The sequence below is a fragment of the Megalobrama amblycephala genome, linkage group LG16 (genome assembly GCF_018812025.1).
Source record: "Megalobrama amblycephala isolate DHTTF-2021 linkage group LG16, ASM1881202v1, whole genome shotgun sequence".
In the NCBI taxonomy this organism is placed as follows: Eukaryota; Metazoa; Chordata; class Actinopteri; order Cypriniformes; family Xenocyprididae; genus Megalobrama; species Megalobrama amblycephala.
Genome location: NC_063059.1, coordinates 30,656,653 through 30,670,097, shown reverse-complemented (window position 1 = coordinate 30,670,097; position 13,445 = coordinate 30,656,653). Strand labels below are relative to the sequence as shown.

At 36.0% G+C, this 13,445-nt stretch overlaps 1 protein-coding gene across 3 annotated transcripts in view; it reads right to left on the bottom strand.

Moving 5' to 3' along the window:
* caln1 (calneuron 1) overlaps positions 1-12,679 on the bottom strand; it is a 66,363-nt gene extending 53,684 nt beyond the window's left edge. The window contains exons 1-2 of one of the 3 annotated variants that reach the window (XM_048161935.1): positions 11,816-12,679; positions 2,747-2,871 (exon numbers count right to left, since the gene is read on the bottom strand). In XM_048161935.1, the coding sequence (XP_048017892.1) occupies positions 2,747-2,864 (118 nt within the window). In that variant the 5' untranslated portion in view covers positions 2,865-2,871; positions 11,816-12,679. Of the gene's footprint in view, positions 1-2,746; positions 2,872-10,631; positions 11,106-11,815 lie in introns of those variants that run through there. The other 2 variants (XM_048161934.1, XM_048161933.1) reach the window with 2 other exon arrangements.
* Positions 12,680-13,445: the final 766 nt, after the last annotated feature.

Genomic DNA, 13,445 nt, shown 5'->3' with positions numbered 1-13,445 from the left:
ATTATAAAACTCAAGTTACAGTTTTTATGTAATTACAACAACAGTTCACAGCTACAACATTTGAATGGATAGATGGATGGTTGGATGGATGGACGGACGCTCTTTAATGTGGCATGAAAGATCACTGTATATAACGCGATCATCTCTTCCTCTTTAAAACTAGTTACAGAATAAATGAATGAACATCAGAAGGTATGTTGAAAGATATAGTACAACTTAATGAAACATATATCTCATGTAATCGCTCAATCAGTGTTTCAATGGCAGAAAGACATCAGTAAAACAGCTTGTAAATGATATGTCACGTAGCATTTACCTCAGGCAAGTCATTCAGTGTCCACAGCTTGTTAGTTCGCCAGAGAAAATCTTTCGCCAAATATATGTGTAATTTAGGCTTTAATTTAATTTAATTTAATTTTTTTTTTTTTTTACCTAGACCTATACATTTTGTTAAAGGTGCCCTAGATTATGTTTTTAAAAGATGTAATATAAGTCTAAGGTGTCCCCTGAATGTGTCTGTGAAGTTGCAGCTCAAAATACCCCATAGATTTTTTTAATTAATTTTTTTAACTGCCTATTTTGGGGCATCATTATAAACGCGCCGATTTTATGCTGCGGCCCCTTTAAATCCCGTGCTCTCCGCCCACAGAGCTCGCGCTTGCCTTAAACAGTGCATAAACAAAGTTTACACAGCTAATATAACCCTCAAAATGGATCTTTACAAAGTGCTCGTCATGCATGCGGCATGCATGCGTCGGATTATGTGAGTATTGTATACTGTTATATTGTTTACTTCTGATTTTGAATGAGTTTGATAGTGCTCCGTGGCTAACGGCTAATGCTACACTGTTGGAGAGATTTATAAAGAATGAAGTTGTGTTTATGAATTATACAGACTGCAAGTGTTTAAAAATGAAAATAGCGACGGCTCTCTTGTCTCCGTGAATACAGTAATAACCAATGGTAACTTTAACCACATTTAACAGTACATTAGCAACATGCTAATGAAACATTTAGAAAATAAGTTTACAAATATCACTAAAAAATATCATGTTATCATGGATCATGTCAGTTATTATTGCTCCATCTTGCTTGCTTACCTAGTCTGATGATTTGGTTGTGCACATCCAGACGTTAATACTGGCTGCACTTGTCTAATGCCTTTTATAATGTTGGAAACATGGGCTGGCATATGCAAATATTGGGGGCGTACACCCCGACTGTAACATAACAGTCGGTGTTATGTTGAGATTCGCCTGTTCTTCGGAGGTCTTTTAAACAAATGAGATTTATATAAGAAGGAGGAAACAATGGAGTTAGAGACTCACTGTATGTCATTTCCATGTACTGAACTCTTGTTATTTAACTATGCCAAGATAAATTCAATTTTTCATTCGAGGGCACCTTTAATATTCAATTTATCCTGTTAAAATGCTCTTTTGGCTCAGTCTGAACATGTTAAACAATGATTGTTAAATGAAACAACAATTTTGTTGATTATAAATTCAAAGTTTATTTTTTTTTGTTTCAAAATACTACAAATCCATCCTTTTTTTTTTAGCCTTTTTATATAAAAACATCTACAATCTCAGTATTGAAAGGGTGACTATATGTTTTAAACAGTTTACTGAACAGGTTGATCGCCTGATACGATGTCACACACGCACATACGAGGCGAGGCGAGGCGAGGCGAGCCGAGACACCCTTATATTCAAACGACCCTATCTCGGGAACCGAGCCGAGTTGGCGCTCCGGACTCCGGCCCTCAGGTGTAGGTCTCACTGGCTCATCCAGGCCATTAAAAGTGTTAATAGAGTTTCAAGCACTCATTTTGAAGACTGAGCACGAGCAAACTCCCTCGCTTCAAAGAACCGCAATGTTAGATTGCATCGAACGCTCGCCGAATTCTGATTGGGCGAGAGGACATATCGCATTTAGGCAAAATACAGGTTCGCCGCTTATAGCGGTTTGGAAAGAAACTGCATCTTGCAGTATATTTTAAACAAGGAAATATAGCGATTTGGCATGAAACATTGATGGAGCAGAGAATAGGTTCAGTACACAGCAAACTAACTAACTCATTTTTTTTTTTATTTGCCGTTTATAGCATTTTGGAAAAGAGCTCTTCATATACTGTACATCAGTTATAGTAAACAGATGCTCAAGCATGCTTGTTTGACTTGCGAGAACCAATGAGATTAATTCTCATGTGTTATGCAGCATGTTTGAGCTTCTGCAAGAGGTTAATTCTTGCGCATCAAGCAGGTTCGGTTGAGCTTTTGTTTATGTTTGCTGATCAATGTTTATATGTGAATAAAAGCCTAAATTCAATCTGTTCATCATATGAAGTATTTGTGTCTATTCAGAAAATTTGGACTATTCATATGCATTAGTTTTGCGATCTTTTTATGAACTTTTTGAGGTGTCAAAGTGGAAGTTGCATAGCTGTCAATGGAGATACAGAAATCTCAGATTTCATCAAAAATATCTTCATTTGTGTTCTGAAGATGAACAAAAGTCATGGTTTTGGAATGACATGAGGGTGAGTAAATGATTTTTTCATTGGGTGAACTAACATTTTTGAGCTGCTGTATGAAAACAACTGTGTGAAGATGAAAACTAGTTCATTTTTGAGTGAACTATTCCTTTAATGAAAATAATTATGAAGTACCCATGATTAAAAGTTTGACCTTCATTAAATATAGTGCAAAGCATTTGTCTTTTTGTCAGTAAGGTTAGTACTCACCATCTAGTTCCTCCACAGAGATGCTGGCGAGCTGTTCGCTATTGCTGTGTTCGGACAGTGAGCGACTCAAGAAGTTCCCCTTGTACAGCAATCCTGCCGTCACATGGTGGAACGGCATCTTCTCCCTGAGAGAAAGCACAAGAAAATGCTGAAACAACCAGATCAAAAGACACATCAATGATTTTCGCAAAACATACATTGCTAAAGATATATATTAGACTATAATAGAGCACTCTTAAGTTGATAACATGAAAATGACCAGTTATGTCTCAGGAAATATCTCCAAGGAGGGCTTATTCGTTATCACTTTGTTCAGTAAACACCATTGTAATATTTCAAAAGTTCTAGTGCAATATTAAGTGAATATCTTGTTGTAAAAGCATTAAAAGCATTAAAATTAATGAAATTAGTAGCCATAAAATGGCAAGCTGTTAAAGCTGAAAGTGTATACTATCCTTCTGAATTACCCTTGAGTTAATAAATATATGAGTGGAGTCTCCAGTGTCTATGAGAGCACAATTATTGTTCACATTTTTTATTGTAGTGTCATTAAAATCTTGCTGACATTTGCAGTTTTCCCCTTTAACAACTGCATTTTCTCACATATAAACTAGTGGTCTATATACAGTGGGTACGGAAAGTATTCAGACCCCCTTAAATTTTTCACTCTTTGTTATATTGCAGCCATTTGCTAAAATCATTTAAGTTCATTTTTTTTTTCCTCCTTAATGTACACACAGCACCCCATATTGACAGAAAAACACAGAATTGTTGACATTTTTGCAGATTTATTAAAAAAGAAAACCTGAAATATCACATGGTCCTAAGTATTCAGACCCTTTGCTGTGACACTCATATATTTAACTCAGGTGTTGTCCATTTCTTCTGATCATCCTTGAGATGGTTCTACACCTTCATTTGAGTCCAGCTGTGTTTGATTATACTGATTGGACTTGATTAGGAAAGCCACACACCTGTCTATATAAGACCTTACAGCTCACAGTGCATGTCAGAGCAAATGAGAATCATGAGGTCAAAGGAACTGCCTGAAGAGCTCAGAGACAAATTACTGAACATAAACATACAAGCTTGATAAAAATGCTAATTTTAGAGGAAAATTTCAGATAGAGGAAAATTCATACTTAGAGGCTTTTGCATCTGAACTCTTCATATATATATATATATATATATATATATATATATATATATATATATATATACATACATACATTCAAATGTTCGGGGTCAGTATTAAATGCTACCAAAACTGCATTTATTTAATATTTTATTTATTATCAGCATCATTACTCCAGTCTTTAGTGTCACAGAAATCATTCTAACGTAGATTTACTGCTCAACAAACATTTCTGATTATTAATAATGTTAAAACAGTTGTGCTGCTTCATATTTTTGTGGAAACCATGATATAAAAGAGTGTTTATTTGAAATAGAAATCTTTTGTAACATTGTAAATGTCTTTACTGTTACTTTGGATCAATTTAACACGTTATTTATTTCTTTTTTTAAAAAGTCTTGCCGACCCCAAATCTCTGTACGGTAGTGTATAATAAAATGTAATATAGCAAATAAGGTGTATTTTTTCTTTTTACTTAACTAATTATTCATTTATTACTTTTATTAACTGAAAAGGTATTTGAATAAAATTAATTAATGAAAAATTAAAGGCTATATCCTTACATAAAGCTAGATTACAATTCAACTGGTTATGAATATGATGTTCTCAAAATAATGGACAGTATACTGATCATATATAAACAATTCTGCATACCCAAAACAACAATCATTTTACCAAACAAACGCAGAGTTCACAAAGTCAACATAACAATAACTACAAATCAAACTGGAATTGCTCTTTATATGGAAGTCTCTCATCTCTCAGATATCGTGGTGAACATGAGCAAAAATTCTCTATTAATTATTCAGCACAGTCAAAGCCATGGGAATCATTTTAATACAATGCCATCAGATAGAGATGTGAGATGGAGTTTCTCTGTAATTGGGCTCCATGTTGATTAGTATGAAGTGACTGCCTTTCGAAACCGAGAGTTTTAAAAACAGGCTTGAGTGTCAAAAGCCCACTCAAAATGCACAGTACTCAAAATCCTGCAGGCCGTTTCAGAGATCAAGATGGATTCTGTGCATACAAAGTACTCCCACAAACAAACCCACTGAAGGCTTTACTGTAGTTTTTGGCTCATGGCCCATGACAGCCGCTAACCATGCACTAGCCATTATTAAAATACATCCAAAAATAAATACAAATCAACCTTTCAACAATATAAAATTCTCTAAATCAGCCTTACATTTAAAGTGGCAGAGAAAGTCCAGTTTACTTTACTGAATGAGGTTGAGTGTTTCTCTACAAAACTTCACAGCACTGGTTGATCGATATGGGTTTTTCCATATCTGATGCTAATGCTGATATCTAGAGAGCAGAGTGCTCAATTTAATGCTGATATGTGACCTGTGCTGGCAAAAGTCGCAATGAGCACATTTTCAAAATTGAGTCACTGTTATTCTCACATTCTATATTAAAAAAACTTCAAAATGATGTACGATTTGTTGGAATCCGACAAAAAATGACTGAGCTACACCTGTTTGAAGTCAATAGAGTCAGCAAAGTCAATTTTGAGAAAAATCGAGTTAAAGTTTTCTGAGGGTTTCAAAATAAAATCACCTAGCAACCATACCTTAAAATCCCAGGTAATACCATCAAATTTGGCACAAACCAAGTCAAGTGGAAAAAATATATAAATATTCAACGTTTTTTTCCCCCATGATTCCACAATTGTTTGAATAACATTAATGAAACAGACATCAAGACCCACCGTACCAAGCGGATCTAATATAATGTTACACATCAGATGTTTTTCCCCAACAGTTAACCAAACGTTCACTTCAGACATAACAGATAATGTTTGCGTGAATAATCGCCAAGACAGATTTGTTTAAAATTCTGTAATTCTGTTTAAATGTGTATATTGAAATCACGCTGTCTGAGGCGTCTTTGTGCGTGCGCTTCGGATCTGTCAGTCAGCGTGAGTAAGATCGTTTTGTTTACATCAGCATGAGTTTGAAAATCACATTTCATTGGTTCAGACTCATTTCATCAAGAATTCGCCATGAATGTTCACAAAGTTGGAATGCTTGGGTCTCCGGTGTGGGAGTCGGACGCTCTAACGAGGAGGCTAAAGGCTGCAACCTCTAGCGTCAGTCGCTAGAGCATCTCTTGAGATCAGAGGAGTGAGGTTTACTCGCACAGCAACTACTAGCTGGCCTCCGTTACACCAGCAATGTTGGGGAAAGTTACTTTTAAAATAATGTGTTAAAATATTTATTACTCCCTAAAAAAGTAACTAATTGTGTTAGTTACTTTTTATGGAAAGTAATGTGTTACATTACTTTTGCATTACTTTTCTCACCTGGCCTGTGCTTGCTTGTTGGTTTTTTAATAATAAAAAACAAAAGTTTTATTTTTGGCAAATGTAAAAGCCCTTTCACACTAAAAGTGAAATGAATAAGCCTCAGGTTGAAGGAAGTGCAAATTCACGCCTGTACAGTAGAGGGTGCAGCTCAAACAAACCTTTCAGCTGTGCTGACATTCTGGATTAAAGAAGAATAGGACACAGGAAAAGAAAGCTCAACACTCTTACTTCAGCAATAAAAACAAAAATGAAACACAAATGTGATGTTTATCTAAAGTAATTTTTGCTTAGTATGGTTGAATTGGATCATTGAATGTAAATCTCCTGATTTCTCTCAACATGGGGAAAGGAGAGGTATTATAATAAATTCCCAATAAATGGGAAAACCAAATAACTTGCATTACTTATTTGACAAAGTAACTTAGATATTTTATTGTAAATTTTAAAAGGACTGCATTACTTTACTCATTGCTTAATAAAAGTAATCAGATTACGTAACTCACAATTAATATTTGAAAAAGAAACTCAGAATTTTTTTTTGTAAATTTAAAAGTAATGTGTAACTTTACTCATTGCTTGATAAAAGTAATCTGATTACGTAACTCACATTACTTATTTGAAAAAGTAACTCAGATATTTTGTTGTAAATTTTAAAAGTAATGAGTTACTTTACTCATTGCTTGATAAAAGTAATCCGATTACGTAACTCACAATCCATATTTGAAAAAGAAACTCAGATATTTTGTTGTAAATTTAAAAGTAATGCGTTACTTTACTCATTGCTTGATAAAAGTAATCCGATTACGTAACCCATGTTACTTATTTGAAAAAGTAACTTCGATATTTTGTTGTAAAATTAAAAGTAATGCGTTACTTTACTCATTGCTTAATAAAAGTAATCAGATTACATAACCCATGTTACTTATTTGAAAAAGTAACTTAGATATTTTGTTGTAAATTTTAAAAGGACTGCGTTACTTTACTCATTGCTTAATAAAAGTAATCAGATTACGTAACTCACAATTCATATTTGAAAAAGTAACTCAGATATTTTGTTGTAAATTTAAAAGTAATGCGTTACTTTACTCATTGCTTGATAAAAGTAATCCGATTATGTAACCCACGTTACTTATTTGAAAAAGTAACTGATATTTTGTTGTAAAATTAAAAGTAATGCGTTACTTTACTCATTGCTTGATAAAAGTAATACGATTATGTAACTCACATTACTTGTAATGCATTACCCGTATTTTTAAATGAGGCAAAATTACTGTATTGATGTAAAAAAAAAAAAAAAAAAAAAAACCTCTCTCTCTCTCGTCTCTCATTTAGGCTGCTTTACAGACAGACCTCCCTTCCGTTGAGCTAAAAGCTGGCCTTCCTTCAGAGTGTGACGTTGCACTGCTGGTGTCCTGTACAGGAACTTAAAGCTCTCATGGGGACAATGTGGTCACCCAGCAGGTTAAATACCACGACACCGTCAGCAAAGAGCAAGAGAGAGAAAAGCCACTTGAAGTAGCAGTCAGCATGAAGGGGCATGAGGTTCCAGATCACAGACTACGCTTTGGGATATGAGCCCACAGTCACAGTATGTGCTGGGCTACAGCCAGTCACCAAAGCAGAGGAAAACACATACAGCTTGAGCCCGTAGTAGCAGTCTGCTGAAAGACATATCACATGATTGATGGCAGATCCTTGTAAAATATGGATGCTTCATTGGGACAAATGAAGGAGACTGGGAGTTTGCTCTAATGGCGCAGCTGATTGGGATGTGCAAAGCCTTTAATGGCCTGAGCATAGTTTAAAATCTGTCTGGTTCAAGTCCAGAAACTCTGTCAAATGTGGAAATGTAAATGCCTTAATTTAACACTTCAGACTCGAGGCAACACTTGGACTACAGCATAGAGATTCTGCAATTATTCCAACAAAAATGTATACTGTGATGAATAGAAAGTTTAAAGCATTTATTTGGAATAGAATTCTTTTGTAACATTAGCATTTCTTTACTGTGGATAGATGTCCATATCCATCCTATAATGACAATGAAAACAGCGATTACTTGGAACTACCTGTGCAAGTGTGCATTAAATGGTTTCACTACACACCTTCCAACCAATCAGAATCGAGTATTCAGACAGACCATGGTATAAAAACACTAATAGGCTTACCATAGTGAGAAAAACACGTTTTGGAGGAAGGATTGATGATGCATTGACCCATTACTTAAATTTTGTTAATTTTGAACAAAGTTATATAGTGTACCTTTAATCTACCATAAAGTTTAATGGCCGAAATGATTTATAAAAAATATATAATTAGCCTTTGGTGGGTTGTTTCATGCCAATGAAATCCATTTCTCCATTTTTACAGGGTACTATGTGAACAGCTATAAAGCGCCATATGTCAACACTTTGCACAAGTAGATCTGAATTGGCCAAATAAATCATTGTCCCCAAAAGGGGAAAAGCACAGATTAACTGTTTATGTGGGCAATTTTAATTAAGGTAATTATCACAATGCCTCCAGGTTCATTAGCATTCAAATCAAAAGTTCTTGTTTTCTAATAAATAACTCATAAATCATGGAAACTCATACTACACATGCAATTAGTTTTTATAACTGGCTAACTACACACATCACAATTATGAAGACACACTTTAAATGGCATAGAAAATTACAGAGCAAAATGAACAGTTTCCTTTTGACTACATAAAACATCCTATGACGGCAAGCTGCAAAAACATGTCTCCATGTCTCTGTGCATTTTTTATAGTACTGTAGATCCACACTTAAACTCTCTCTGGGCCAAAGCCTGACAGTCTGAGTGTGTCCAGGGGGAAAGTATGACTAATTTAAATATTATGCTGTTCAAATGATGGAACTTCAGGTGTACATGACAACTGCATAAAGCCAAAGGGACTACAATTGGCAAAAGTAAGTAGAAGTATTTCTTAAAAATGCATCAGTTAATCTGATAGACAAAGTAAGAGTATCTTAAAGTGTAAGAGTATTGATCAAAGAAATGTAGACGGGAAGCTGACAGATATCATGGATGTGAACAACATCTAGATTTAACATTATTATACATTATTTTTATATATAAAATTCTAAATTTTTATTTATGTATATATATATATATACACACTACCGTTAAAACGTTTGGTCAGTAATATTTTTTAAAGGATTAATAATACCTTAATCAATAAGGATGCATTCAATTGATAAAAAATGACATTAATAATGTTGCAAAAGATTTCTATTTTAAATAAATGCTGTTCTTTTGAACTTTCTATTCATCAAAGAATCCTGAAAATATCACGGTTTACACAAAAAAATTAAGCAGCACAACTGTTTTCAACACTGATGATAAATGTAAAATGTTTCTTGAGCAGCAAATCAGCATAGTAGAATGATTTCTGAAGGATCATGTGACATTTTAAAATATATTAAAATAGAAAACAGTTGTTTTAAATTGTAATAATACTTAACAATATTACTGTTTTTACTGTATTTTTGATTAAAAAAAATAGTTGTCTTGTTGAGTATAAGAAAGTAAAAGACCTACATTTTTGACTGAAGTGTAAATATATATAAGAAATTCATGTTAAAGAAATGTTGACCAATCACAGCACATCTCTCACTCTTTTAATGCAGTTCACTTAAATAGTCCTGCGTTGGCGTGATGGATGATGGTTAAAAGTATGTAGTCTCTAATTTAACACAAAGTCATAAAACCTGCATTTATAATGACTATGTAGTCGTATAGTTGAAGTAAATAGTTTTAGGTGAAGTACGTATCAGCATGTGGGACACTGTTTGAAATGTAATGTCAGCTACCCATTACAAGGAATTATGTTCAGAAGGGATAACGGCATGTCTGGACATGAAGAGTGTAACTAAGGCAACATTGATCACAATCTGTTTACAGAGGGCAAAACTTTCCAATCTATCACATTCTAAATTCCCTAGAAAACAGCTGTCGAAATGTCAAAAATACAAGCATAAAGTGCTTTTCTTAAATTAAGAAAAAACTGCATTTCTGCACAAAAGCCATATCTTGTTTATAAGAGTCTGCATCCTTTAATCAAATCACAGTCACTGGAAAAAAGTCCAGCATCAAAATGTCACTTCACATCACGTCAAAATAACTCAATCTTCTCCATCTTAACCTCCTACAAAGGCAACCTATGGTTCGAAGGATAAATACATTTCAAGTTATTAAAATCAATACAAATACTTCCAAGCCAGTGATCACACACATACCAAAACAGCATCTAACCGAACTACTCTCATTCACGCAAACACACGTTTAACATTAAGTTCAGAACACATACCAACAACAACAACAACAAAAAAAGCTTTTTAAAACATGTTTCCTGCATGCCAGAGTGTTACAGCAGCAAGATCTCGGGATGGCGGCTATCATCCCTGTTGCTTACCCATACGGATCAAACCCTACAGGATACTGAAGCACAACAGACTCTTTCCCAGGACTCCCTTCACCACTGCTCGGGACGCACGGCCCCTCTCCTTCAGACCCCTCCGCCCGAGGGTCCGGATCCAGATCGGTGACCTCCATCTGACAGCACACTCCGGCTCAAAGTCCCACAGTCCCACAGCCTGACTATGTCCCACCGCTGGTCCTTTCCCCGAGCAGCATAGAGTGCCCAGAAACACCTAGTTAATATTTCAGCAGCCTGGAGCAGGTAGTCACTCATTCATCCGTTTATTCATCATCCCTTCAGCCGGTCAGCATCTCCCTCATGTCACACTGGGATGCAGTGGTGTCATCGGTGGGCTCACATAGTGGCTCGGTGACATAAGTAGTCCTGCCTCTGCAGCTCCGTTGAGAACACACACACACACACACACACACTGCTGACCAGCCCCCCGGACCGCACCGCCACTCCTGCTCTCTCACACTCTACGCTGCTCCTCCAGGTTCTCTAATCATTAGCATGTCCATCACTTTTTTTCCCCTGAAGGGGGTGTTGGCTGGACACCACCTGACTTGTCAAATGAGTCTAAGGTGGATAATTTGCCCAGAAACTGGCACTTAATTGCCAGCAATGAATTACACTTAATGTTGTTTTTGTTTTGCACAGGTTTTAGGAATGCAGAACTAAATATTCATAGCAATATATATATATATATATATATATATATATATATATATATATATATATATATATATATAACAACATAACAGCAGTAATAATAATAATAATAATAATAATTTTAAATTCAATAAAAATTAAAAGATAAAAGATAAGACATCTTAAAAAATAATAATAGAAATAGGTTAAATTTAATTATAATTATTTATAATAGATTATAAATTAAATATAATATAATTATTTAATAATAACAATAATAATAATATGTTTTAATCATTTAAACAATATATGTTTAGAGAACAGTTAAAAATTTGAACAAGCCATTATCCAAGTCGACTGTAAATAAATCATAAATCTTCCGTCCGATCGATCAGTACATATAAACCCATTAAAACAACAGGTGCAAAAGTGTAGAAATAGACTGCAGTTTCTGAAATCACGCTGCCCATTAAAGCTTCCATGTCACACAAAACCAGATTTATAAACTCTCACGCACAAGCTCTTACCTTTAATGGTGATGATGGGCGATCTTTGAAAGTGATCCCTCAGATCTCGATGGGTTGATGATCCGAGCCGATGTCGCTTCAGGATCCAGATAATCCCACTGCTAAAATCTGGATCATAGATTGTCGCTGAATTATGAGGAAATTCTCCAGATCTCATTCGCGATTGTACACACAATTATTTTTAGCCATCGGGTGCGAATGGCAGTGGACTGTGGTCCTTTTCCTGATGGTTAGCTATCCGAAAAAAATACGTCCGACTTCCAGCCAAAAGCAGTAAAACCAGTTGGACTTTTCCACCAACTCCAATCAGCTCTAATGAGCCCCTGGATGTTTCAGTACTTCCATGATCTAAGCGAATTCCTGCTCATAGTTCCCGAGCTTAATTGATTCACATCGCAAAAAGCTGCTCATAGATTTTCGACTGCCACACACAGACACGAGCCTCATAAAAGCAATCAATAAACATCGCTGTCAAATCAGCAGTCCAGCTGGATATTTTTGTCCACGAGCTGTCGCTGGGCATTAACGGTCACAAAACAAGAAATAGCAGGTTCCTATGAGAAAGAAGCAGATAGATTCCTCACAGAACATGAATTAACCCATTGAACACACTGACTGACTGACTGACTGACTGAGCGCTTGAGTCATTAGTCAGCGGGGTCCAGCCTACTAGCTCATACTGTCATTCATCCGCAGGTGAGCGCTGGGATCAGGTGGAATTAGGGATAGGGCATATCACATCATCTTTTGCGGGGATACGACGTTTCTGCTATTTTTACATATGATGAGAGTCCCTATCTATCTATCTAATAGGATATATTGGTCCTTCCATCTGCCCATCAATTTGTCCATCCATCTTTCTATCTGCCCATCCAACCATCCATCCATCTACCTATCTGTCCGTCCATCTATCTATCCGCCCATCCATGCATCAGCCCATAATCCATGCATCCATCCATCTGCCCATCCATCTATCTATCCACCATCCATCCATCAGCCCATAATCCATCCATGCATCCATCCATCCATCAATGCATTCATCCATGCATTCATCCATCCATCAATGCATTCATCCATGCATTCATCCATCCATCAGCCCATAATTCATCCATGCATCCATCCATCCATCAATGCATTCATCCATGCATTCATCCATCCATCCATCAGCCCATAATCCGTCCGTCCATCCATCCATCCATCAGACCATAATCCATCCATCAGCCCATAATCCATCCATGCATCCATCCATCAATGCATTCATCCATAAATCCATCCATCCATCATCTACCTATCTGTCTGTCCATCCATCCATTCATCCACCTATCTGTCCATCCATCCACCCATTAGCCCATAATCCATCCATGCATCCATCCATCAATGCATTCATCCATCCATCCACCATCCATTCATCAGCCCATAATCCATCCATCCATCCATCCATCCATCTACCTATCCATCCATGCACCCATCCATCAAAGCATTCATCCATCCATCTGCCCATCCAACCATCCATGCATCCATCCATCAATGCATTCATCCGTGCATTCATCCAACCATCCACCATCCATTCATCAGCCCATAATCAATCCATCCATCCATCCATCCATCCATCCATCCATCCATCCATCTA